General features: G+C 51.4%; 10 protein-coding genes across 10 annotated transcripts; 5 read left to right on the top strand and 5 right to left on the bottom strand.

Annotated features, from left to right (window-relative positions):
- Positions 1–808: 808 nt before the first annotated feature.
- On the bottom strand, positions 809–5662 carry Z517_07769 (uncharacterized protein; the record flags this gene model as incomplete). Its single annotated transcript, XM_013426290.1, has 4 exons — positions 809–3205; positions 3260–3464; positions 3510–4572; positions 4648–5662. The coding sequence occupies 4 exons, from the start codon at positions 5660–5662 to the stop codon at positions 809–811; spliced, it is 4680 nt and encodes a 1559-aa protein (XP_013281744.1).
- A 378-nt stretch (positions 5663–6040) lies between these two features.
- Positions 6041–6837, top strand: Z517_07768 (uncharacterized protein; the record flags this gene model as incomplete). Its single annotated transcript, XM_013426289.1, has 2 exons — positions 6041–6697; positions 6754–6837. The coding sequence occupies 2 exons, from the start codon at positions 6041–6043 to the stop codon at positions 6835–6837; spliced, it is 741 nt and encodes a 246-aa protein (XP_013281743.1).
- Positions 6838–7305: 468 nt separating this feature from the next.
- Z517_07767 (uncharacterized protein) lies at positions 7306–8244 on the bottom strand (the record flags this gene model as incomplete). Its single annotated transcript, XM_013426288.1, has 2 exons — positions 7306–8074; positions 8135–8244. 2 exons carry the CDS (start codon positions 8242–8244, stop codon positions 7306–7308), a joined length of 879 nt encoding a protein of 292 aa, XP_013281742.1.
- Positions 8245–8501: 257 nt separating this feature from the next.
- Positions 8502–9497, top strand: Z517_07766 (uncharacterized protein; the record flags this gene model as incomplete). Its single annotated transcript, XM_013426287.1, has 1 exon — positions 8502–9497. The coding sequence occupies one exon, from the start codon at positions 8502–8504 to the stop codon at positions 9495–9497; it is 996 nt and encodes a 331-aa protein (XP_013281741.1).
- A 1110-nt stretch (positions 9498–10607) lies between these two features.
- Z517_07765 (uncharacterized protein) lies at positions 10608–11681 on the top strand (the record flags this gene model as incomplete). Its single annotated transcript, XM_013426286.1, has 1 exon — positions 10608–11681. One exon carries the CDS (start codon positions 10608–10610, stop codon positions 11679–11681), a length of 1074 nt encoding a protein of 357 aa, XP_013281740.1.
- A 26-nt stretch (positions 11682–11707) lies between these two features.
- On the bottom strand, positions 11708–12445 carry Z517_07764 (uncharacterized protein; the record flags this gene model as incomplete). The annotated part of the gene is made up of 1 exon (XM_013426285.1): positions 11708–12445. The coding sequence occupies one exon, from the start codon at positions 12443–12445 to the stop codon at positions 11708–11710; it is 738 nt and encodes a 245-aa protein (XP_013281739.1).
- A 384-nt stretch (positions 12446–12829) lies between these two features.
- On the top strand, positions 12830–14351 carry Z517_07763 (uncharacterized protein; the record flags this gene model as incomplete). Its single annotated transcript, XM_013426284.1, has 2 exons — positions 12830–13220; positions 13279–14351. The coding sequence occupies 2 exons, from the start codon at positions 12830–12832 to the stop codon at positions 14349–14351; spliced, it is 1464 nt and encodes a 487-aa protein (XP_013281738.1).
- Positions 14352–17825: 3474 nt separating this feature from the next.
- Positions 17826–18653, bottom strand: Z517_07762 (uncharacterized protein; the record flags this gene model as incomplete). The annotated part of the gene is made up of 2 exons (XM_013426283.1): positions 17826–18535; positions 18578–18653. 2 exons carry the CDS (start codon positions 18651–18653, stop codon positions 17826–17828), a joined length of 786 nt encoding a protein of 261 aa, XP_013281737.1.
- Positions 18654–23029: 4376 nt separating this feature from the next.
- On the bottom strand, positions 23030–23431 carry Z517_07761 (uncharacterized protein; the record flags this gene model as incomplete). The annotated part of the gene is made up of 1 exon (XM_013426282.1): positions 23030–23431. One exon carries the CDS (start codon positions 23429–23431, stop codon positions 23030–23032), a length of 402 nt encoding a protein of 133 aa, XP_013281736.1.
- A 787-nt stretch (positions 23432–24218) lies between these two features.
- Z517_07760 (uncharacterized protein) lies at positions 24219–25781 on the top strand (the record flags this gene model as incomplete). The annotated part of the gene is made up of 1 exon (XM_013426281.1): positions 24219–25781. The coding sequence occupies one exon, from the start codon at positions 24219–24221 to the stop codon at positions 25779–25781; it is 1563 nt and encodes a 520-aa protein (XP_013281735.1).
- Positions 25782–26100: the final 319 nt, after the last annotated feature.

Raw genomic sequence — 26100 nt, 5'->3', positions numbered from 1 at the left:
CATTGATCGGAGAAGACGGTACAGAGAATGAAGTTGGTCAAGAAGATCGCAGCCGGTGGAGTGATCAGCCAGCGGTGAAGGGTGAGTTCGAAGTGCCCTTCCTGGTCATTTCATTGTATTTGGTCTGGTTCTTCTCCGCGTGATAGCACCACAATAAGTCGAGTCTCCAATCTGCTACCTTCAAGATCCAAGCAGACAACGAAGTCGTAGCAGATCAAAAGCTGTCCGTGGCCGAACTCCCAGATTGTGTGCGCTGCACCTCCATACGCATACGCGCCATGTCCACACATGGAGATCTCTTCCATGAAAATCTGCCTCTGACTCGGACGTTCGAGTGAAGACCAACAATCAACCTGATCCGACGGCTTGCGGTTGTCCTTCTGCGGCTCTTCGTTCACCTTCCTCCAACATGGCCAAGTGTTCCTGCATCATCGGCATGAAGAGTTTCCATCCTCCCCAGACACAGATTGGCGTAATCACCACGAAGCATATCAAGATTGCTAGGCCTGCGTTCATATTCTCCGGTCGGACCGATAAACGATTCAATTATGGTTGAGCCAGGAATGGTGATGCCTAGTCGTTGAGATCAGCCCTGTTGTTAAGAGGAAGGAGAAGATATGTGACATACGAATCTTTTCGAGGGTTCAGAAAGCACACGAGTGCTAGAAGTCGAAGGTTGAGCACCCAAGCAGTGTGTTATATGGATGAGCAAGGGCAGTGGCGTCGGCACGTTCGAGTTACACAGATCGTTTGTCCATGGATGAACATCAAATTGGTGGCTGCACGCTGCCAAAATGGTGTTTGTGATTCACTCTCCTCGCAACGCGCGTTCGACCGCACCCAACATTACCGGATTGACCCGTGAAGTCCTGCATATTCCCTGGATTTTCTCTAGAGTTGCCCGCATTTGTTGTGTCTCCAAGACCTGAATGAGAACTCCAGCCAAGCTGACCACCTGAACCATCAAGACCAGGACTGTGTGGTCATAGGTTACCCCTAGTGGATGCAGAAACAACGGCTCGAGAAGTGGATCGAAAGGCGTGTCCTTGTGCGTGATGTCTTCCGGTCCAAGGTGTATGATTCGGTCAGCTTCAAGGACTTGAAGTACTTGCTCCAGACCCTCCAGTGTCCATTTCATCACTGACCTTGACAGATCCCGAGTCTGAAACGAATAATTTCCATCATGTAGTATCTCTGTCCATTCCTTAATCTCACGAATATCGTCCATGTACAGGTTCTGTCTTTCCTCGGCAAACAAATCATTCTTCGATTTCGAGATGCTCTGCAGTCTCGAACTTAATGAGGTATCGAAGAAAGGAAGTGGTCCGACATGAGAAGAGGAGTCGCTAGGGATCTGTCCGATGCTCATGATTTTGACAATGGCAGCTTCACTAAGACTCGATGTCTGCCCGAATTGGCGTGAAAGTTCAGACAGCAGGCTTTCCCTTGCTGCAAGGGCGCTGCTGCCCACATTGTCGTTTGCACTCAGCTGTTGTAACTGGAGGCCACGAGCCGCATGAGTTGCTTCGAACCGGATTTCATCATCGTCATCGTTCAACAGATCATACAAGACCAGGAGAAGCCTCATCCTAAAACTAGATCGGAGCTCCAATGCGCCGACAGGTTGCAGACGTTCGATGTAGGTGGAAATTGCTGTTATAGCACTCAATCTTGTGGAATAGTCGAAATAGTCGGTCGAAATGTCTTGAAGATCGTGGAGCCATGCTTCGAGGTATTCTGTCTCCGTAAAGGAACCAGCAGGTGCAGTATGCATTCTTCCCAACAATGACGCTTGTAGTTTCAGGGTTGCATTCCTTAAATCCCGCGTTGTATGTATTTGGGACAAGTCCAGGCCGTAGTAAAGTGTTCTTAGGACATCGATGGATATGTCCGTAATATAATTCAGGCATTGCTCCAAACATATGAACATCTGCTCAAGAATGGCCGGCGGAAGAAACGAATGCTGGCTTCTGTCCTCGACAAGACAGATAAGAAGATCGAGGAAAATCCGGGGTGGATTATGACCATGCTTTTGACTCAGGACGTCCAGGACGAAACCCAGAGCATCAATGTTCTCTAAGAACTGACTGGCCAAATTCCGTACTTCTTTGCTTCTGCTGTCGAGATTCTGGTCTCTTGTGAGGATGTGATAGGTTTTGCAAAGCAGTATCCGCCCAGATAAGTACGCATAATGCGCAGGATCAATCTGTGCAGCGCGCGGAAAGTGCCCTTGTAAGCGTTGGATGCCACGTACATCACTTGCCCACTGATTTTCAAGAACACAGGAAGCGGCATCGCTCAACAAATCCAACCATGCAGCACAGACGTATGGTGAGTGGGGAACTAGGCCCTCATTCGAAGATACCATCGGGTCGATGAGGTACTCGAGGATGGACTCGAGCTCCGCGCACGTAATAGCGCCTGTAGCTCGCCTCATTAGGTAGCGACAGCAAAGTAGAATTCCGTGTACTTGATTCTCCGGACCAGACAGACCGATTTCCATTAGAAGTTTTTTGATTTCTGCAGCTGGATTGCCGCGGAGTATGCCGGTTGCAAGTAGGAGAGCTGCACGATCCCTAACAGGCCATGTCGAGTGCATCAAGTGTTTCGTGACAAGCTGCGCTGCTTCGTCCGCTTCGGAACCTTCGAAGATTGTATGTCCGAGAAGGTCGAGGCCTGCGAAAACGAGTTCTGTGTCACTCTTTTTCCCATCTTTGTTGATGTCGGATGCCGATGCATCAAAGAGACGGAGTGCTATTGTTAATGGGGCACTATTTTCCCCTTTCTCGTTGGATCGATCCGTCGACGCAACTACTTCGCCCATGCTTGAGGTATCAAGACGGTTGATACAAGCACGCAGAAGCATCAGGCCACAGTTACGGATTGCCCAGACTTTGGACGACAGGCAAGTTGCAGCAAGCTCCATCATTCTCTCGAGATGTTGAACAACGACAACCGCGAATTTAGAGTTGGTCATGATCTCTTTCAGACAGTTCAAAGCGTGGACTTGCGGCAGTTTCACGTCGTCGATATCGAGGTTCAGGGATCCATCTATTGCTCGCTCCGCAATAACCATCAGGTCGTTAACCGCGGAAGAAAGATAGTCTAAGTCGACAGGGCTGAGGAGCGCCGCGATCATTGCAGGGAGGCCAGCAGAACGGCGTGTCAACCGATTTGCTTGCTCGTTGATTTGATTCAAGGCAATCTGTAACCATGAGCTTCTCCAGGTTTATGACAAGGCATTTGACGTACCACTTACCTGATACCACTTGTGGATGAGACCACGAACATCTGGTTCGGCGGACAGCCTGACTTTATCGCAACATTGACTGAAGGTCTGAGCAACTGTTGAGAAAGCTCCTCGATGCCGGAGCGAAATCAATTGATCCATGCAAAGACCCCCGACAGCAGAACACAGCTCCTGGGAGAGCGTCGAAACGAGAATCAACGATTGAAGGACGAGACTACTGATATCAGCCGTGATATTCATTATTGGAAACAAAACTCACCTCGAATCTCTGAGTGCCCTCCATGAATAAGCCAGAAGATCCTTTGGCCCTTCATTGGCCATTTCATCCTCGGGTTCGAAGGCGGTCTCTGGAGAATCAACACAAAGCTGGTGTCGCACTTGTTCCCAGACGTTCTCACAGACCCGGACAATCGTGGGGCGAATGGAGGTGATCAGTGCATCCTCCCGGCCGAGATATCGTAGTCGATAACTTGTGGCAAGCAAAAGTGCATGGATAGGGATAGCACAGCCAGGCCTCAGAACGACCGTTCCCGGTCCAGCTGTGGACTGCTCCAGATAATTTGCATCTTTTGCCAAATCTGTAAACCGAAAGTCCTGGAGCGGCTCGTTTAACGACGGACGCATGTTTATGAAAGCAGAAAGCCTCCCCATCCCGTCGGCATGATCAGCTCGCAGCGTCCTGACCACCAGCGCCTCTATCTTCTTGAGAAGGCCGTGTCCTATAGCGCTCGCAATCAAATCATCGTCTTTAGCGGCAAGTCTTTGGAGAATAGCTGCGGCGGTGCTCCGGACGTCTTCGAACGGATCCAGCACCAGACATATCAAGGTTTTCAACAGACAATCGTCTCTTGCGAACGAGGCTGGCTCGAAACCCAGATCAAGCAGATGCTGCAGGGATTGTAGGCCAAGAATGTGACGCGGGTAGGATATTCCTGTATTCAGCTCCCCTTTCAAAAACCCATAGAAAGACATGGTGAAACTACTATAGGCGTGCAGAAGGCTTGTGACATCATTCCCACTGGGTATAAGCTGTGCTGGTTTCCGGAGCGTTGAAATACTGCTCTGAAGCCTTCGTAGCAGCCTCTTGGTAATGCTCAGAATCTCACCTCGCTCATGCGCGCCTGCGTCATCATGGAGGTATTTCAAGCTGGTGGCAATACATTCTAGGGTTTCTGGTAGGATAAGTGCATTTGTTGCAGGCGATGACACCAGCAATCCGTATGTAAGAGTGCGCACTTGAGAATCTGCGCTCATCAACATCCGTTTACACCAATATTGCCACTTCGTTTCATCGTTGAGATTGGGGGCGAGTGGTGGAAATGCTGATGCGAAAAGGTCCAGTGTTTCTTGAAACGTTAGTTACTCGTAGCACACCTAGGTTTGACGGGTATACATACCAGGCTCTGTCAAGATTGATTTGGCTCGACCAACTTTAAGGATAGCAATAAACAAAGCCGTCCTTGGTCCGCTCTCTTGACAGGACTTAGAATATGGTTGTACGAAAGCCATGAATTTCTGTTTGCTGTCCAGAATAACCGGCAAGACATTCTCTGCAAAATCGCCCAGGACTGCATGGTTTCTTTCCAGATACAGCTGAATGGCACGCTCGGCGGGTACTTGTAGCCCTGAAGATGTTGTGGATTTGGTAGACTCACTGCAGAGCAGAGAGCAAACCTTGATAGCGCCGCTTCTTGTATCCAGATCAGTCATTGCGAAGATTAACGCAAGAAGAAAATGAGGGATATTTCCCTGCCCAATGGAAGAGGTATCACTCATTGTGAGATTATGCTGGGATAACCGCTGTGTCCAAAGAAGGCGGTTTTCGTCCCTGCAATTCTGGATCAACTGGTCGAGCTGCTCAAGGAGTGGCGTTTTCCGGAAGAGGAATGCTAGTATAAGACAAGCCTTCTTGATCTCCGAGCGAGGTAAGGATAGCAAGACAACCCTCACCAGGGGAAGTGATGTTCGCCGCAGGACCTCGGCGATCACTTCTGGATCATTCTGCAGGGCAAGCAGTTCACATAGTGTCTCCATTATCTGCTTCGCTCGTTTTGTTTTGCCATCATGGAAAGCTTTGTGGACACAGTGATACACTTCGAACCACACATCATGAGAGAGGACGAATTCTCGCAGCGAGACAGCATTGCTTTGGGCTGCACCATGTAAATAGACACATAGAGCGTTGGCCGCTGCAGTCATGTGTTTGTCGGCCACTCTAGGGCTAGTCGCTGTGAGCACAAGCTTGTGCCATATTATCAGCATCCCAGAGACATCCTGGGTACCATCAACATTGCCCAGTGCCGCTCTAAGAGAACCTCTTCCCAGCTCTGAAAGAAGTGAAATGGGAAGAGGAACTTCAGTACTTATGGCACAAGATATGGGATCCATATTGTTGGTACAGGGACTCTCCATGGCTTTGGGATGGTCGCAGAGCAGCTGGTGTTTTTTATATTTCCCAGGTCCTCCATCATAGCCGTAGAGGCTCTCTCTTTGTGAGTAAAGTGGTCAGAATCGTCTTCATGATCTATGCACACCAACCACTGGGAAGGAGTTTTTGCGGAAAAGTCGATAGAAATAGGCCCAATAACGCTAATACTAATCGGGTTTAGCTTAAAAATAATGGGCTTCCCGCCTATCTTGGACTGATCCGCATTTCGAACATTTTCTTCCAGGCGAGTTCGACTTTCTGTCCGTTCTTCTGCGCCAACCTGTAACTGTCGTCGCAACGCCTCTTATCTCCTCGAGTTCTTTCTCCCCATCTGTGGTTTCTTTCTTTTGGCACAGCACAATATGTCTGTCTGGGACGCTTTCACAGGCAGGAAGTCCTCGAGGCAGCAATCAGAAGCCTCCGGCCAACCTCAGTCTCCTTCTCCATCGTCTGCATCTTCATCGTTTACACCCACTCATTTCGATCCCACGACCGCAACAGACGTATCGTCTTTTCTCGGAAGCGCTTCTTTACCGGATGCCTCGAAACTTCATCCACTTGCCGGCCTAAATCAACAGACCCTCGACTACCTCACACTAGATGAATCGCAACTCTCAGACCTTCCCGGCTCCCGGTCAATATTACCGTCGCGCGGCTGGTCCGACGACTTGTGCTACGGCACTGGAGTCGTCTATCTCACAGCCTTGACTACTGGAGGCGCCTGGGGTCTGATAGAAGGGTTGAACCGAACACCGGCATCGGCGCCTCCAAAGTTAAGATTAAACAGCGTCTTGAACAGCATCACCCGAAGAGGACCTTTTCTGGGCAACTCGGCCGGTGTGGTTGCTATGGTTTACAATGGGGTAAACTCAACCATAGGATACTATCGCGGCAAGCATGATGCCACAAATAGCATCGTGGCAGGTGCTTTAAGCGGAGCCATTTTCAAGAGTACCAGAGGTTTGAAACCGATGTTGATCTCGAGTGGTATCGTGGGCACTGTTGCGGGAGCGTGGGCTGTAAGTAGTGACTCTTTCATGTGCGCAATGCGACAATAAGCTAACTCATATCTCAGTTGACTCGCAAAGTCGTTTTCGAACCCGGCGAACCCGCGGAGGCGAAAGAACATATTATTGCTCCGACACACGCGAGCATCTAAGCTAATGACCTTTGGGGATTCCCCGCTTGTATAAAACTGCCTCTCCCGAACTTGCATGCCTTCAGAGCAGTGCACAGTTGCGACCGTCTGGTGTCTATTCTACGATCCTCACTCTTCGAATGTGGTAAAGCATAGCGGGAATGGTATGATATAGGGCGTTCCAGGAGGTGGATTGTGTATGATACATTTTGGCAGACCCGTGGAAGCGAAGCCATGGGTACAAGAGGTCGACGGAGACTCGTGGCGAAGGTAGACCAGGAGAGACGGGTCTTTGGTTTGTCAATTGATGTGTTGATATTGAGGAGAATTCAGTCCCGGAAAATTTTAATACACTTCCCACAACCTCCATTATCTTTTCGAGTGCGGCAGTCACTAATGTTGGCATGGACACCCTGGTGGTCAAAGACCAAACCCCCAGATCCCTGGGACCTTTTGTCTATTGTACAAGTCATCGACAATGAGAATGTCTCACAGCATCGTCTTGCGCCAGGCTTTTGCAGCCAGAGCCTCAATCGCCTTCGTATCCAAAACACCCTTCGTGTCCTCATCGGCAATGGCTTCAACCACTGCGTCCGCGACTAGGTCCACCTTCAGAGGCTTCTCGACGGCTGCACCGAATATACCAGTTAAGCTGCCTCCGACCAGACTGTTCACCGTGCTCCCGACCATGCCAGAGGCGGCTATGGGCAGGGTAAATTTGCGGCTGTTGTCCCACAGGAACCCGGGTCTTACAAAGATGCTTCGTAGCTTGGTCATCTGGCTTGCTATTGTGTTCTCTGCTTCTCGCTTCGTGGTAATGTATCGCGAAGGAAGGACGGGCGCACCCGCGGCGGCAGATATGTAGACGAACGTGTGTGCACCAGCATTCTCAGCTTCTTGTGCCAATGCAATGGCCGAGTCTCTGTTCATCAATTCATAAGTGATCTGGCCGTCTTTTTCGCCCTTTTCTAACCCTTCGCCTGGCTTTCGATCGAGTGGATTCTTGGAGCTCCCGGCCTTGGTGGGACTGAACGCCCTGGATAGACCCGAGAAGATGGACTCCTTTCCAGAGATGACCCCTTTATAGTCTGCTTCGAGCAAGATGCCCATCGTATGCACCACTGCATCGGCGTCCTTGAGGTGGGAGGTGTAGGTCGTGGGCTTTAGGATGTCACCTTTTACCCAGCTTACGGACTTGGACCAAGGTGGAGGCTCTGTCGAGGAAGTTACTGAGGACCACTTCGGCGCGCCTGAGCGACTAGAGCATTGTCAGCCATACTACACCGTCGGGTATCAGAACGCAACCAAAATAACTTACCTTATAGAAGTAACATCCCAACCTCTGGCGACGGCGGATTTGCAGATTCGCGAACCGAGAAACCCATTGCCTCCTGCGACGACCAACTTCTTCTTGGCAGCCTGTGCCATGTCTGAGCTGAGCAACGGGTATATCAACTTGTTGCAGTGCTCTCTTGACCCCTAGACAACCCCCTCTCACACCACCAAAGAAAATAGTGCCTTGGACTTTTTGAGAGACTCAAATGCGTCATTGACGAGGACAGCCGGAAACGGAAGGTGCGGCGAGAATCAGCCTCTCGACGACCACCCAACTTGGGCAGACGTCCAAACATTTCCAGGCAATGAACCAAATTTTGCGAAGAGTCGATCAAACTATTACTGCCAACATGCCTCCTTCCAAGCGACGCAAGCTTAGCCCGGAGCCTGAGGAAACACAAGATCGTTCAGATGATACCAGAGAAACACCTCAGACGAGACAAGAGCCGGACCGCGACGAGACTTTGGCAGCGTCACCTACAGTCGAAGATCAGACAAATAATGATGCAGGGGACTCGACATCAAAACCTAAAGAATTAGCTGCGGATGGTACCTCGACTGCCACTACGGTCCCGACCAGCACAAATGCAGACCGACTCGCCCGTTTCGCGGCCCTCAAATCCCGCGCGACTCAGTCCGCAAAGTCCAATCTTGCCGAGGCCAAAGCGGAGGCCAACCGTGCGGCGATGGATCCAGCGTTGCTCGCCAATTTGAACAGACGCTCAGCGATCGCACAGCACAACCTTCTCAAGGCAGATACGGAAGAAGAAGAGGGTAAAGGGGCTTTCGAGCGCAAGCGAGCGTGGGACTACACCATCGAGGAAAGCGAGAGATGGGACGAGAGGCAGGAACGGAAAAAGGCCGCACGGGACAACAACGCGTTTTCGGATTGGAGCGACGAGGCTTCCAGGATGTATGATCGCCAAATCCGCGAGTTGGAGAAGAGTTCGTTGAAAGACGGTCACCGCAACCGTGAAGAATACGAACGACAGAAAGCGGAAATCATTGAAAACGCCGCACGCACCGGAGGACTGGAGATTGTGGAAATGGAGAATGGCGAACTTGTTGCCATCGACAAGGATGGCCGGTTCTATGCGGACCACGACAGTCTAGGATTCGTGGAACAGAAGCCCAAACGGGAAAATGTGGATCGCTTGGTGAACGATCTGAAGAAGGCAGAGGAAACGCGGTTCAAGAAACGAAGAGAAAGAGGACGTGACGTGGACGAAGGAGACGTCACATATATCAATGACAAGAACAAGCAATTCAACCTCAAGCTGGCGAGGTTCTACGACCGGTATACGAAGGACATCAGGGAGAGTTTCGAGCGAGGAACAGCCATGTGAGGTGGATCAAAGCAGACTTGACTTTTTGGGTTTTACAAAAGTAGAGGACAAGGAAGCTGTGCTCTCCAGATCCAGTAGATTGACAGCCGGTTCCACCTTTTGGGAGCACGCAAGAAATCATACATTTTCGTTTTCTCGACAACCCAGAAAACTACAAGTAGAGTCTATAAAACCAGTGTTCTGTGGATTTGCGCGTCCTGGACTATAGGTGGTGTGAGGAAGAAAAGAGCGGGTTTCTCTGTCGAGACACTCCGTGTATACCTGAGTAGGTTGCATGCGAGGTACTCGTACCTAGAAGCGGAGTTGAACGCCATGTTGGGTGGGTGCTGGCGCCCTGTCACATAAATACATACACTCATCCCGGGTACCTACAGACCTACAGACCTACATACATACTTACATGCTCTGTCAAACCCAACGCCGAGCACACAGCATATTCGACACCGATTGGAATTGGCTTTTTCACTTGATTCTCCCCATCCCGGCCGAGTCTTTTGCTGTCCCTTGGTCACGACACGTCCTCCTAAGCGTTGCCCCTCCGCCTCCATATCAAACATACAGTCATTGCGAGGTACTGTACCTCATACACGAGAGGAGATTTATCAGCGGGCCAAATCCAAACTCTATACAAACAACCAAGATATCCAGGTTTTCTACCTACTTACCGCTGACTGACCATACCGTACCCTACCATCGCCGCTGACCTGAGGCGAGCGGAGCGGAGCAGCGAGCAACTTTCGGTTTCGAGCAGGGTAAAAAAAAAAAACCAGGCTTGATCTGTGATTCTATTATCTTCTCGGGGCGACGAGTCCTTTGTGGTACCAAAATCGAGGTCGTCTCTATTTCAAGAATTGTTTCAGTCGCGCAGGGCAGGACTGGAGAGCACCTGCAAGGTCAAGGAGATCGCTCTCGCACGACGGGACGAGAAAAACTCGCGCGAAATTTGGACGGCTGTACGACGCTCTGTACAAACATAGGCGAGAGGGATTAATCAACATACGTAGTATCATCAGGCACGAGTGCGGCCTCGTCATCCTCGCCTGTTCTACGACAGGAGCACCGCTCAGAAAGGTATCTATAGCAGCTCGCCAGCTGAACAGACGTCTCGCCATGCCTCAAGCCAGAGCAGCCAATATCCTCATTATTGGTGCGGGCGTAACCGGCCTCAGCACCGCGACTCTACTTCAAAAGCACTTCCCGTCGGCCAAAATCACCATTGTGGCCGCCGAAACGCCCACAACAACATCTCCATCGGTAGACTATGCCTCCATGTGGGCAGGCGCCCACTACCGTCCAATTCATCCGCTCTCCACCGAACAACTCAAAGAGGAATTCAGAATGGGCGTGCGGACGAGGGATATTATGAAAGGTATCGCGCGAGATATTCCGGACTCGGGAGTAGGTTTTATGCCTGCGGTCGAGTACCTTGAGGATCCGCCCCAGGAACTTTTAGACATCACGCCCGGATTCGAATATGCAGGTCCAGATGATGAGTTCCGCGTCCTGCGCCAGGATGAGTTGCCAGCCGGTGTAAAGTGGGGATGCGAATATCAGAGTTATTGCATCAACATCCGGAAATACTCTCGCTGGTTGATGGATAGATTCCTGGCGAATGGAGGACGACTTGTTCAACACCGCCTCTTAAACGTAGCTGACACATTCGACTTTGCAGAGCGGAATCGACTTGGCAAAGTGTCAGTGGTGGTAAATTGCTCTGGGAGAAACTTTGATCATGATCCTAAGACAAAGATCATTCGCGGTCAGACAGTCCTCGTGAAGCAACAATACACCAAGACAATTACTCGGCAGAATGCAGATGGGAGTTGGATATTCTTGATCCCACGACCGCAAGGTGGGGGCACGATCGTAGGCGGAACGAAGGAGATTGATGATTGGCATGACGCCCCTCGCTCGGAGACAAGGGCGAATCTGCTGAAGCAGTCGGCCGAGAAGTTTCCCTATTTTGTCGACTCGATAGAAAAATTCGAGGTCGTACAAGACAATGTCGGCCGCAGACCGTGGCGGGAAGGTGGCTATCGGATTGAAATCGAATCCGTTGGACCCGGAAGAACCGTTGTCCATGGGTATGGTGCCGGCGGACGAGGCTATGAGATGAGTTGGGGCGCTGCTGAGAGGATCCTTGAGCTGGTCAAGGAGTCTGTCGGTACAGGCGCCCGGCTGTGATGGCTAAGGACCAGAGCCGTATCGCTTCATTTCTTCTTCACGGGCTTCCCTTCGGTCTTTTCCAATTCCTGTAGTCTCGCCTCCTCCTTTGCAAGTTTTGCTTTTTCTTCCGCAATCAATTTCTGGACTTGCTTGACAGCCTCCCCCAGGCGGTCCAGCTCTTTGCTTTCTTCTTCCCTGCTGAATTTGTTGCCAGGAGAGCTCTTCATGGGTATCTCGGCGGTGGGCGGCGCCTTGACGACTCCCTTTCCTCCTTTTCCTGCCTTTGATTTGTTCACTCGACCACCTCCCGTGAGAATCTCGTAAAAAGCCTCCACAGGTTCATTAAACAGCACCTCTTCGTAGCAGACGCTGCTGATCATTGATCTGTTGTTCTTCTGCTGTTCAATGTCCCCATAGTATGGATGTAATTTCAGACCGTGCCAAATCTGCTGGGGTTTCTCTGTACTCTCGGGCACAAAGTAGAACTTGATGGCGATTTCAAATTCACCCCAACCCGTCTCTTCCACCTCGAACGGAGGGCTCTCGATCATGCGAACGCTGTTAGCGTACGTGTCGTGGAGTTTGAACTGCACTTTTCGCAGCCAATACGATATGTCTTCATTGTTGATCCCACGGACAAACACTCTCCATTTGTGTGTATGGTCGGGTGGCGCGTCCTTTGGGCGGTTTTCTGGGTCGAACGGAATGGCTTCGGTGCCGTAGATGAAGGGACGATAAATTTGAACCCCGCGCACGCGCTTGGTTCCAGCGGGAGCAGGCATTTTGGGCGTGGCGGTGGTAATGAGATTTCGAGCGGTATTTCAAGGGCGTCCCCAGCGCAGGTCGGTGAGGCAGACCAAATGTGACCCTCACGGATAGGACGTCTGATTTCAGCCTTTGCCCCTCACAAAACCGGGGGACAACATGGAAGAAGAAGAGAGAAAGAGGCCTGGTAGCGGAGTGGAAAGTCGCACGTGGTTTTCCACCAATAAGGCTTGGCACGGGGCGGGACGCGTTGATTGCGTCTCAGACAACTTCATCTCTTCACTTCACATACCCGCCCAAGGCCTAGACGACATTGGCAGCTCCACAGAGATACCAGATATAATTGGAACGGCGTCTGACGAGGAATTGATGGGCAACACGCTCCTAAGGCCTTCTACGACATGAACGGGGGCCGATGGAGGATTGTGCTGAGGCATGAACTGTATCCGCCGGCCCTTCGTTCCCAGTCCCTACATCGCTCTTGGTCCTGCTCTACTCGATTGGCTGCAAAAAGAAGTCGACTTCCCACATACGCAAAACGGGCTACACTAAAGACTCCCGACCCAACACTCGAGAGCGTACTCAGATCGGAGGTGAAGAAATTGAAATCGGACCTGAAATCGAAATCGGAAAAGCATGACTCCTACTATATTTCGCCCGACCTTGTCAGTGCATTGCACGGCTTGGGCTTCTTTTCGATCGAGACTGTGGTCCAAGTGCTGAGGTATCTCTGTGGGGAGCTGAAAAAGCTTCCTCTTGCCAATGCCTTGATCTCTGCCACATCACAACAGAGTATGTGGGTATGCCGGTCGTGAGTACGTTGTTGTCTGCTGACGCCTCTCCCCATTAGGATTTCTTCAGGTATCAGAGGAAGTGCTGGGCACCGATGAAGCAGCCCTGATGCGCGATCCACAGATTCTCCGCAAGGCATTCCATTCACTAGGCCAGAATGACTTTCACAAGCAGAACCGCAAGGGCAATGACGGCTGTGATGCCTTGCGTATGGCGTTCTTTGCAGGAGAGACTGAAGCAGGCGTGGATGCAGCAGCAGCAGAGATCGCTTTGGGAGCTTCCTTGAGTCAGCACGAGGCTCGTCTGTCACCACGAATTTTCGACTATGTCAAAGCCAAGGCGTTCGAAAGGAACGATTGGCTTGCAATATTACTCTACTTGGATGAAATGTCGAGGAAGACAGGCACCGAAGCAACAGCAAGAGAGAGTTATCAGCTTGCCAAAGACTTACTCACCATGGTCGAACCGAGCAAATATCTTCGAACGCAGAACTCGTCTCTCTTACAACCTCGCAACCTGCCATGGAGGGTTCTTCATGATGCGGCCGAGTCCTATTTGTCCTACCTTGGTGAAGGTGCGGAGTATAATCAGGTGCAGTCGGATCTTGAAAATGCCATTCGGGATGGACTTTTCAAGTACTCCGATGTTTCAGCGGTTCCCTTCGCATTGCGTCAACCAGGGGTGACGGAAAAGCATTCCAAGGAATGGATTGAGCTCGCGACGCAATCTGCTAGCGTTGGCGATGCGGATTCGTCCCTGCAACTAGCATTCTACTATCTCTCCAAAGATGGATGGCGTCCTGCAGAGCCCAACAAGAGACCTCGAGAATGGACCGGGATTGAGTGGCTCGGCGTCAGTGCCGCTCTGTCTGCTCCCGATACGGGGCCCATGGTCGCAAAGTATCTCGGATTGGCCCACCTGTTGCGCGAACACGGGTACGTGGACGAAGGCATGTCGTGGATTGACTTTGCAAAGGAGAGTATGGGAGAGGCGGGGCTCGATCCTGACAACAGATGGAACAACTATCTCGGCGAATTCCAGCTAGCGTGGAAAGACACGGACGAGTCCGAATTCCTGAAGAAGTACGAAAAGTCCAGTGAAGAGTTTCTCGGGCAGCTGGAGCGAGTCTAGCAAAGTGGAAATGAGGCACATTCCTGATGTGGCAGTCGACAAGGCCAAGAGACTTTCCGTCCTCAAGGTCTATAATTTGTGGTAGAGGGACGATCGCGCTCGTGACAGCCTGGCTTGAACCTGCACAGCCAACGTGTTCACTCGCAGCAAGCCACGGCGACGAGGATTTGGAATTGCATGTGCGTTTGATCCAGCCCTCGGTATCCACATGCACGTCGAACCAACCCCTATGGGATATGAGCGACAGAGCCAACATCAGCCCTGTGTCGATGGTTCAGGAGAGTCCTTGCATGCCACACCATTGCCTGCATAGGCACCCGACCAACCATCTCAGGAGGATATCGTCTTGGTAGTTGGTGGCTGAGGTTGAGGCTCTCGCGGATACGGTATTCTCTTGGACCGAACCCTAATACCTACCACCGACATATACCTAGTGACCTAGTGACCCAGCTAGGCACCTACCCTGCCTACCCTACCGTGTCTGTGACTTTATCTGTACCGAGTACATATATATCACCCTCAATCCGGGAAGGCTTCGTCCTTGAGCGTCGTCGCCCCCGTCCAAATCAGGAAAATATACCTAGGTGATGGTAACTTTCCGGTTCGTGTCGTGTTGTACTCCATCTCCCGAGTCTTTGTCCTTGTCCTTGCACTTGCAACTTGTACCGACTAAAGAGAGCCACATATCTATCTACCTACCTAGCTCTATTTACGAGATACCGAGTATAGTACCTGCAATTCGTGCCGACGTCCACCCAACCCCCTTTCCTTCCTCCTTCCTTCCTCTTCGTTCCTCTCTCCTCCCTTCTGATTCTTGTATCGTATCCATGTATGTGTGTGTACTCGTCCCCGTCCTCATACCCGTACTCGTACTCATACTCGTAGACGGTGTCGAGGCAACCGATAACCCGCCAGACATGTGCCATGATGAACGAATACTTCGTGGTGCTCGTGCTGGGAAGTCCCAGTTCTTTTTTTTTTCTCCCTCGCTTTCGCCCGCCTCACGCCGCATGGCGCATGCCCTATGCCGCATGCCGCACGCCAATATCTACCCGCCGTCCCGCGGTCCGCCCATCCGCGCAGTCGGCCGGCGCCAGAAGTTGTCTACGAGGTAAGTCGGTACGAATTTGTAGAATTGAAAAACCCATTACAAGAACAATGTTTAGGTCCATATTTGGGCCTTTTTTTTTACCTTTTTCCTCGTACCTTGTCACCTCGTCACTTCGTAGCCTCGAACCTTGTACCCTTGTACCCTCGTAACCTTATCTCTTGATGTGCTACCTGCCTGTTACGCGTCCCTATCTTTCAATCAAACCTTTCGTTTTCGGATTCTTCTGTTTTCAGATGACCCGAAAACACAGACCGAGAGAGAGGCTCTCGAGAAAAGAGTATGTACAGACGAGGGCACGAGGTTACATATCTCCGAACTCGTATGGGGGGGGATGGAGGTCGGGGGATGGATTGGACCCCCCAGCCCCAGCCTGAGGGCGAGAAAAAAAAATATTGTTCAAAATGTTTTAGCTCGTGGGTAGGTAGCATGTACCGAGTACGAGGACTACGGAACTCGATACCCGATGGCCTCTGTTTTATATCACATAATGACTCCCTGTCACGGATGCCAAGGTTCCTTGGAAGAGTGATAGAGGGAGTGAATGACTGACTAACTAGACTGACTACGACTGTACGTGTCCCGATGTAGCTGTAGCTGTGACTCCCATCATAGAGATAGAGACAGAGACAGAGAGCGAAAGAAAAGAAATCCCGACCTCGAGCTCGAAACAGAAAGAGTAACAGAAGACGAGATTGAGATTTGAGATTTGAGATTGAGATTGAAAGAGACACACAAAAAGAGGGCCGACGAGATCTAGACTCTCGCCCCCAACCGAAGAAACTCCACTTTTCGCCTGACAAGCCGACTCGCTCGCGCCCGCTGGCTGGCCGGTTAAATCTCTTTTTTCGGTTGTTGCCAACGAAGATCTAGACTGTCCATTATTATTCTCCATCCGTCCCCATTCCTGCTTGCGACCTGCTTTGCCCGCCTTGCCTGCCCTCCACGTTACGTGCGTCGTCGCGTCGACCCGTCCGCCGTCCCGTCAAACCACTTTCCAAGGAACAAGGGAATGCCGATGACCCAAGCCCTCCCAGAAAAAGTAAAAATAAAAGATACTGCTGACAAACAAAAAAAATATCTACCTCGTACTTACTTGTACCTGCGTAAAGTGAGAGATAAGTTAGATGCTCCGCTGGTAGTTGTGAGTCTCTCTCCCTCCTCAACCCGCTACCCGAGAATAGGAAGAAAAGAGAGACGAGGCATGTAGAACCGAGAACGATAGGAAAGATCGGGCTGAGTTTGTGTCAAAGCATTCTCGCTCCTGAAAGGAGACGAACAAAAGGCTTTTCTTGGGTTCCAGACCTGTCGGTATGGGAGCACTAACAAAAAAGAATAATAAATAATCATCATAATATACTTACTTGTACATGGCATGTCTTGGTAGGTTACCTCGAATTGCTTCAAGCAACAGTACCCGAGTCCTTGTCCCCATCCATGGTTACACCCGGTGGCATGACCATCACCCACTCCATCACCATCTGCTGGACCCTCCCAAAATTTCCCAGCCATACGAAAAGAACCCCGAGTAGACGAATCAACTCCATGATTGCTGCGTCGTCGGGACTTGTTTCCTTTGCCTCCACTGCTGCACGATGATGTTCTTGTCCAACCATATCTCCCTCGATCCTGTTGAACAAGACCTTTGACAGTTCAGACCGCCTGCTTGACTCCCACTGCTACCTTAGCCGTAGCACCAACACGCACCCAGTCGTCCAATGCTTTTCGAACACAGAACCCAACAGCTTGGAAAACCCCCGACGTCTTTCCGCGTGGCTGCTTCTTTGCCGACTTTTCTAATGGTGGATTGGCGAAGTCGCCGGTTTTCTCCTTGAGATACTTTGTGCTGTACTCGGGTAGACAAGACAGGTTGAATCACCGCTGTTCCCACCAACCCCCAATTCCTAGCCCCTTAGCTCCTGGCTCGCTCGTCGCATGTCGTGTGAAATACATCTCTCAAGAAAAGGGAAAAACCTTGTCGCCCCCAAAAGCTGCAAGCCCTGTCCCCCTAGCCTCCTTGTAAGCTTGACAAATTCGCCTGACCGCCCATATCGCACATGTCTTCATTGCCTTGTTCCGTGCCCTAGTCAGATACATCCCGAACTTCCTCATAAATTCCATTGTGCTTCTGTCTGTTACGTTCTGGAGTCTCTGCTTACCCGTATCTCATTACCGAGGAACCCAAAATGCAGAGGCATGTCATGTATTGCCATAACAAAAGGGAGAGAGAAAAACTCAACAGTCATCGTTACCACAATCGACCATCACTGACCGTTACTCAAGCTTCCAAGAGAGCTCGCTCTCACACTCTCAATGTGGACTTGACAGACTGGTGGCCTTCACCTCCAGCCTATGTTAATCCGCCATCATTCATTGTCGTAGTCACCTGAATCCTCGTCGTCGGAATAGTCATCCCACTGTTGCCTCCTTCGTCTTTGACCCTCTCTGATCCCTTTCTTCAGCTTGAGAGGGTATCCTGCGCCTCGGTCGAGGAGTCCCTTCACCAAATTGGTGCTAGGCTGCACTTGGTCGAAATCCTTTGCATTAACTGCTCGAAAGACTTGACTGGTGACTACGTGGTGAGCGGGCACCGTGGCGCCCACCCTCAGTAATGGGGGCTCCATCTTCATCAGTGTAAATTGCAACCGGTATTCGCCAGCCCGGCGAAGCGAGAGATCGGCGAAGATGAAGAAAGAGCCAGGAATGTTGTGTGGTGCTCTTGGTAATCTCCCCCGAGTCGTGTTTGGCAAGAACCTTGACGTCGGACTCGGGGGTGCAGGTGCTGCATCTTTCGTAGCGGGATGAGTCGGCATTGTAGGGGGATCAGGGTCATCAGAAGTATGAGTTGGACTCGCCACAGTCGTACCCAAGAGGAGACGTTGAACTTCTTTTTGTCCTTCTTCCGTGTAGTAAGACTGCGTGCTCACATCCGAGTTCACGGCAACTGCTCCCACCAGCCGGCAGTGCACAACCCAAAAAGGGCATTTGAGCTCGGCTACGTCGTCCTCATTGTCGGGGTCAAAGTCATCCATCAACAGCTGCACGATTGGCGGTGGATCAATTGCTCTGAAACGAACTGATCAGCCCTGAAAAAGCCCCAAGATATCTGTGGATTTACCTTCGGTCCTTTCCGTCTGGTCCTGCGCGAGCGGCCCGGGGTTGCTGTCTAATGTGTAAATGACATCGCCTGGCATTATTGACCGAGGACCGGACAGAGTTAGAGGACTCGTTTGGAGTTGCGTTCGCCACAACCGGTGATTCCGTCACTGGAACACTTGAAGGAGTGGCTGCGTCTTGTAAAGTGTCAGATATCGGACTGGTGGTCCTGAACCCAGATTGAGGCATCGGTTCGTGAAGTTCACTGTATGAGGCTTGAAATGGGGAAGGGTCGTACGACAATCTAGAACGACCGTCAGTGAAAGGAGCTTCAGCAGAGCTTCTACCACTACCTTCGGTCACTAAAGGTGCTCGTTCCTGGACTGTGGATGGGAGCGCTGTATCTGGAGGGCTGCGAGGAAGGTGAAAAAGCTGAATCGTTTTCAGAACCATGCCCTGTCGTAGAACGCGAATGAGGTGCGACGGTCAGGGGAGGAAATGGTGAAGGCGGCCAATGGTTGGGACTTTGAGATTGAGAAGCAGACCCCGAGAAATAGGAAGGACGATGTGGACCGTCGAAACCTCCCGGGCCTGCTATCTGAGTTGGATAGGCGTACATAGCCTCTGATGCAAATGCATCCGTGGTCAATGAAAACGAGGGCGAACGCTGTGAGCCACTGAGCACACAGATCGAAGACGACGAACCATGTGCCGTCGGAGTCATGATACCTGAAGGAGGACGATATGCGTGAGCTGTGTCGGTTGATGACGGTCGACGTGTTGCCTCTTAAATACCGAAGGGCACCAAAAAGCAGTCGGTCAATCCCAATGGACTTCTGAACCGAAAATCTTGTCGAGCACCAACCCTTGGCATCGCGGATGGCATTTAGCGAGGGCTCAGCTGGCGTAATTCGAGACCGGGGGACCGTGCGCCGCAGACATTAGATCCTGGCAAGTGATGTCGCTAGCAAGATGGGGCCTCCAAAGGAACGCTCGACAAGATAGGCGTGGGGAAAGGGAGGGGGTGGTAGGAGAGCGAGCGAGCAGTGCACCGAGATTCGGAAAGGACGGACAGCGATGGAAAAATGGAACGACACGACAGGGTCGGACTTCGCGCGGGTTCTAGGACGGCAGGCAAAAAGAAGTTTTGACGGTTTGTGCAGTAGCGTTTGCGACAGATGCCAGAAGTATTGGTGCCAGGGCTTTTCACTTTTCGCAGGTAGGTGAACCCCGCCTCTCAGGGCGGGCGCACAAAGAGATGGTGGCCAGTCGCAGATTTATTGGGGGCTGCAAGGGTAATACGAGGCCCTCCTTGTCATGTGGATGTTGTATCATGCCGGCCAGGGATTTCAACTGCATCAACATGTGAAAGGGGCCAGCTGAGACGCCGTCACATTGTGATAGTCAACTCATGAGTGCGCCGTGATGTATCCCTTGTCTTCTCTTTTGGCCATGGTAGAAGCGGCGGTGGTAGTCGCTTGGAGAGGCAGAGGGACAGAGCGTGGATCGCTTGCTGGACCGAAAAACCAAAGTCCCAAAATGAAAGGGCCGCCCGCAGTTCCGAAACTTGGATTTAGAAGAGCCCACACCAAAGAAATCCAAGAATGAAGCTGTAGCTTTCGGCATGGCGCATAGGGTTGGATGCGTGGAAGGGTTAGTTTAGGCGAGCACGCCTGCGCTGCTGGAGGGTTTGTTGATCAAGCAAGGTTGCAAAGTGGAGGTTGACACTAGAAGGAGTAGAAACCACGCCAGCCCCAACCGACCTGCGAACTAAGGCAAGGGTGGGTTGAGGCACGCACCGTGATACGAGAGGTGAGGAGGGTGACCAGGAGAGCCATTTACCACCAAGGTCAATAACTTCAGAGTCTCCCTAGGTAGCAACAATAGTCGAAAGCCCCCCTCTTCTCGAATGGATGAGGAGGATGAATCAATTCGTCAGTGTCGAAGGACGGGATAGGAAAAGGCAAGCAAAGTGAGAAATAGGATGGATGAGATTGGTAGACGCGTGAGTGAGTCTTCGTTTTCATTCAAATCCCCAACTTGGAGTGAGGGTGACAAACCACCCAATTGCACTCCTGATCACTCACGCTTGTTCCAAGTCCACCTCTCCCAACACCTGTGCCTGCCAAACTAAGAAGGTACCTTACTCCCCCTCTAGCTCTGGTTTCATTAGCTATGTACAAACACTAACGCTGCCTACTCGGTGTTGTGTAGGACAGTGCCCCAACCCGAAACCGAAACCCGTCGCCGTTGAACGAGCTGCATGAAACCACATAGAGTTCTCTGCATTGACAGGCGCGACATCACCCCTCCCCTCCTCTTCTCTCTCGACATTTTAGTTTGTCCCAGCAAACGAGCGCTTGTTACCTTCTCCCTCGGACTCACCAGAAGTGAACTGCCGGGCGCCGCGCGTTGAAGATCTGTTCCCCAAGCACACTCGACAAGGATCTTCCTCCCAGCTCGGCCAGGGTTTTTCACCACGGTGACAATTCAGAAGTGATTCAGGGCTGAGTGGCAATCAGCGACATGTTTGGCGAGCACCGCTAATGTAGGGATGACCTCTCCAGCTCCGGTCTCCAGCTGCAGAAGAGGCGGATTGCAAGTTTCGGCTCCGCATGGGGCAGTATGGTGGTAATTAGCTGACCTCGACACAGGTTAACTCTGGTCAACTTCATCACCGGCGTCAACAGATGTCTCTGCAACCTGCAGGAACCCCTGCACGACTCAAGATAGCTGAAATCCCAATCACAGCCGACGGAGCAGACGTGCAAACCAAGGACATTGATCAAGGTCACAACCCAGCCATTGCGACCATTGGGCGGAGTTCAGAACCAAAGTTCAAGCCGCGCCCCATCTGCTTCCGCCTTAGAACCCACTCCAAGCATGCAGACCTTCTTGATTACTGGAGCATACTCATCCTGACCTGATCTCTTGACATTCTCCGGTTGGAAAGAAGTCGCTCAAAAGGAAAGGAGAACAAAAAAAGAGGTTCCGGGGAAGACACCGCGGACCAACAACCCGGGCGCTCTAAGCGCTGGATGCAAAGCTAAGTAGGACCACATGCCGATGCCCTAAGGCCTGCATACACATTCTATACGAGTAGTTGCGCAGAACAGGGTCCAGCAACCTCTGTTGATCCATAACCGCCAAGGAACAAGAACCTCCAAAGGTGTAGCAGCTTCCCAGCTCTCCTGAGGATGAATAGTTGATGGCACGAGCGTCGGTACTTCTGTCACTATCCACCGCCAAATGAACACAAATAAGATGGTGCGCTGCTGTGATCTCGGTTATCGATTCGAGAGTTAAGATCCTTGGCCAGCGACCGGCCCACGAGTCCACGACCCAAATAGACTCTCTCCAAACAGGCAAAGCCCGTGTCCCCCCAGACGCAAAAACTGTGGGTGCTTGTTCAACAATTCGGTGCCTCCACATATCCTGGCTCCCGCTTCACATCTTGATATGGTAAAAGATCAGCACTTTGGGCTTCAACCACTATCAACACTAATTGGACGCCACCTGAAGGTCTCACGGGTCCTCGAAGTTATCAAACCTCAACCAGACTCATCGACAAATCAAATGCATCCCAGAACCGGCCAGAGTCCTGTCCTGTTTGGATTATTTCCAGCAGGGCTTTATCCTATTACGAACCCAGGCTGCAGGAGTATTACGTACCATTGTGCAGACCCAAGTGGCGAGTGACACGACAAGCTCGGACGACAAGAGCATCGCTCAGAGCAACACCCCACACACGAACGAGAAGAAGTCAATCTAAGCCCTAAGGTTGACCTGATCATCTACGAGTGCGCAACTGCGCGACATAGCTTAGGCATCAACTGACCCGAGAACTCAGGTCTCGGCTGTCATAGACTCTTTTGTCTTGACAAAGACCAATGTTAATGTCCTCTCGTTTTTAAGGCCCCTTGCCTAATCCGAATTGTTACCCATGTCAGGTCTTCTGCGGCAGTTGATTAGACTATAATCCTAACGCCCCTCCTCAGCCATCGTCCGTCCAAAGGCATAGACCTTGCTAACCGATATTCGCAACACCATTTTCATGCGGGCAGGAAAAAGAAGCCGCGATCTTGACCTATTCGGTGGACCAGCAGCTGGAGAGGTGCGTTAGCGTCCATATTGTGGCTTCGCATGGCAGTAGAGGCTGGATGGATGGGCAATGAAGTCCAGCTGAACGCAAAGTGGAGGGTTCTGGAGTCGACCTCCGGACAATTGGGCCATGAAATCGACGATGTTTTCATTCTAGCCGGTGACAAACAGCTCGACCTGCTGGTGGCAGGTCTGCATTCCCTTGCCAGGGCCAATCCTGTACATTGCTTACGCGGTCTTTGATATTTTTCATACCAAGTTCGACAGTCTGGAACGCCCCAGGGGAGGAGATGATAGTCAGCTAGGAGGTCTGGAAATTCAACTTCGCTGCAAGAGGCCGAAGGAGGCAGATATGTGTTGTGCGAGTGGATACTTACTCAACCAAGTTGCCATCAGGATCCCGAAGATAGACACTGCGCAGCTTCCCTTGCGCTCCAGTCCTCTCAACCACCTTTGCACCCTCCAGCACAGTTATCTCTCTCTCCTTGAGCCGTTCCAGCACCTTTTCAACATCGTCCTCGACCAGGAAGCACAGGTCGCCGCTCCCCGGCTGTACATGCTCCGCTTTCGGCTCAAACTCTTTTCCACTTTGGTGTAGGTTAATTTTCTGAATGCCAAAGTTCAGGGCGTGCCGAGTGATGCTGGGGTCCGTTGGGGCAGTGAAAGAGGTGTGCGCCATGCCGCAGACATCCTGGTAAAATTTAATGGTGGCGTTAATGTCCCTGACTGTCAAGACTAGGTGATCGAGCGATTTGACTCTGGACACTGAGGTCATGACGTTACGGTTGATCTTCCCTAACCCCTGTCAGAGATGACGATGGACGGTTGAGAGCGTGATATCTCACAAAGGATAGATACTGTCCTGTGAGGTTGCCAGCAGAATGTATTATTCAAGAGACAAGTTCAATGCCTGGTCTGGGAATGTGTTCCATATGCATGAATTGAGGGAAGTGGTGTTTGAGCTGGTGTCGCTGGCTCTCTGCTTGTGCCCCGCCTTTTGTCAGCCCATCTGTTCTCCAATTTCCAGTTGGTCAATGTCATCTTTGCAGGACGCGGACGTCGTGCCGATGGGGATTCGGTGATCATATCCATTTCCGCGGACAACATGCCGAAGCTCGCGTGATACACATATCTATATCTGGTAGAGTGGTGATTGCGTGTTGAGTGGCAGCGAATACATGACGGATACTATTGCAAGCCCCAGCAACGTACGGGTCCAAAAATGGGAGAGATGGGAAGAAATGTTGGTTCGCGTCACGTGACCCAATAGTGGATGGCAAATGACCAACAACTGACAAACGGACTGGCCTTCCGATTTTCTTAGCCAAGATCATCTCAACACAACGACATACACGTGCGGAACATCTAACATCACGCCTGTTGTCGCTTGTTGAGCGAGAAGCACGACTTCACCAAAATTATGTACAGCTGTAAGCCGAGGGGCAAGATAAGATAAGATGGCATAGTCGCTTCAAGATCTCCAAACTTGAAATTTGTGTTCCTTTTCATTTTTTTTTTTCGTTGGGATATCAATCTGCTACTCACCACCACGTACAACAAAAATGGTGACTACCAGGTCTCAGGAACGCAAGAACGCTTCTTTTACCTCGCCCTTTCCTCCAGCAGAAGCAGATTCGGCGTGGTCACCCGATGCTGGAATAACGCCGACCAGGAAACCCAAGACACCCTCTGCGAGTATTCCTGCCCGCGAGACCAGTCTTGGCCCACCAGTGAAGAAGAACAAGATTGAAGTCGTCATAAATATAGCACCGAACCAAGGGATAACGCCAAATCTTCTTCGTCAGGAGGGACCACAATACCAACGCAACGAAATGGGACAGATAATCTCGCAGAGCCGGTCTGCGAATGTCGGCCTTCCCTCTGTATCAGACGGGCTCGAGGGCACCTCGTCCCATGATGCAGCCAAAACTGTGCAAGCCGACGATAGGGATGCTCCGGAAAAAATACCCCAAGATGGTCGAGATGTACAGACTACACTTGCGGACCGCTCGAAGCGCCCTGTGTCACCATCCAACGCATCGGCATCCACTCCCAAGAGACGGCGGTTTTCTAGCGGAAGCCTGGAGGAAGTGGTGCCAGAGGCGAGTATTCTCAAGGAGCAGCGTTCAGGTGCTGCTGATCAAGGCGGTGAAGAGGAGTCGGATGATGACTCCGCGCCCGAAGTGGTCAGCAGCTCCGTTGCTGCACAACAAGTCTGGGGAGTGCCGAATTCTTCGCTACAGCGCACGAAATGCAAAACACGGAGAATACTCAGGAATGTTGACGAGCGCGACGACTACCCAATGTCGGGGTCGGACACGACAACAAGCTCGAAGCCACAGAACCGGGGCCCAGAACAAGACACAGCTGGAGAACCCACTGCATCAGGTCGAATACCTCAACAAAGTAGTGCAGAGAGCGACACGGGACAGGCCCTAATGCCCACTACGGACAACTCGAGCCCCGTCCGAACATCTCATCAAGAGACCATCGAGATTATCAATGAGTCGAGGAGTGGTGAAGCCCTAACGCCGGCAGATGCTACGACTCAATCAGCCGAAGATGAAACACGACCCTTGGACCCTGAAAATATTGACACAGCCGCTCAGTTGGAGCTTTCTGAGCCGCTGGGAGAGGAAGACATTTCCGCCTCCATTGAGATCAATCATCGAATGGATCCAGAACAGGAGGATCATCACGCGGTGAACCTATCGAACTCCCTGTCGCAAGCCTCGAGTTGCGACATTTCAAACCTACCATCACGAGGACAGGCCGAAACAGAAGTGAATGCCGAGTCTAATGCCATGAATCCCAGTCCGGGAGATCACTCAGGTGCCACGCTAGAAGCCCGAACGAAAAGGGTTGGCGGCGTGGACACGGAATTGATTGAGTCATGGAGTCGATCTCAAAGAGCCGAGAGTATTCAGGTGAAGATGCCTAATGTGAAAACCCCTATGTCTCGGAACCGCTCACCGTCTCGATCATCGCTCCATGCGCCACAAGTTTCGTCGAGGCCAAGGCCATCATCTCTACAACAATACAGAACTCGGCTATTAGACCGACATCCCAGAAGTGCGAATTGGGGACCGCCAGGTTTCCGGAAGTCCAAGTTTGTTGGGGTGTGAATTGCAGCCTTTCCTTCTTTTGTTGGGTGCAGGCAGCTCAAAGCGTCAACATGCATGGCCGTCTCAAATGTATTCCTTTGGCTTTGGCTTATCCGTATGTTAGCGTCTGTATCCGAGCATTCTAGACAGCAAGAGGCCCAGACCACGACAGCCACCATCACCCTTTACGCACTTTGTCTGGCGAACGGTGTTTCAGAGAGGCTAAGGACAAGTTGACTAGCGCTTGTCTATCACCTCGTTTCTTTTCGGTTGATCAATTTCAACAGGCACACGAGCCACGCGGGAAATATTCAGACTTGGGCAGGGAGGGGTCCACTGA

Source organism: Fonsecaea pedrosoi, assembly GCF_000835455.1.
Source record: "Fonsecaea pedrosoi CBS 271.37 unplaced genomic scaffold supercont1.5, whole genome shotgun sequence".
NCBI lineage: Eukaryota > Fungi > Ascomycota > Eurotiomycetes > Chaetothyriales > Herpotrichiellaceae > Fonsecaea > Fonsecaea pedrosoi.
The sequence above is the reverse complement of the archived record's forward strand: the minus strand, read 5'-3'. Positions and strand labels throughout refer to the sequence as shown.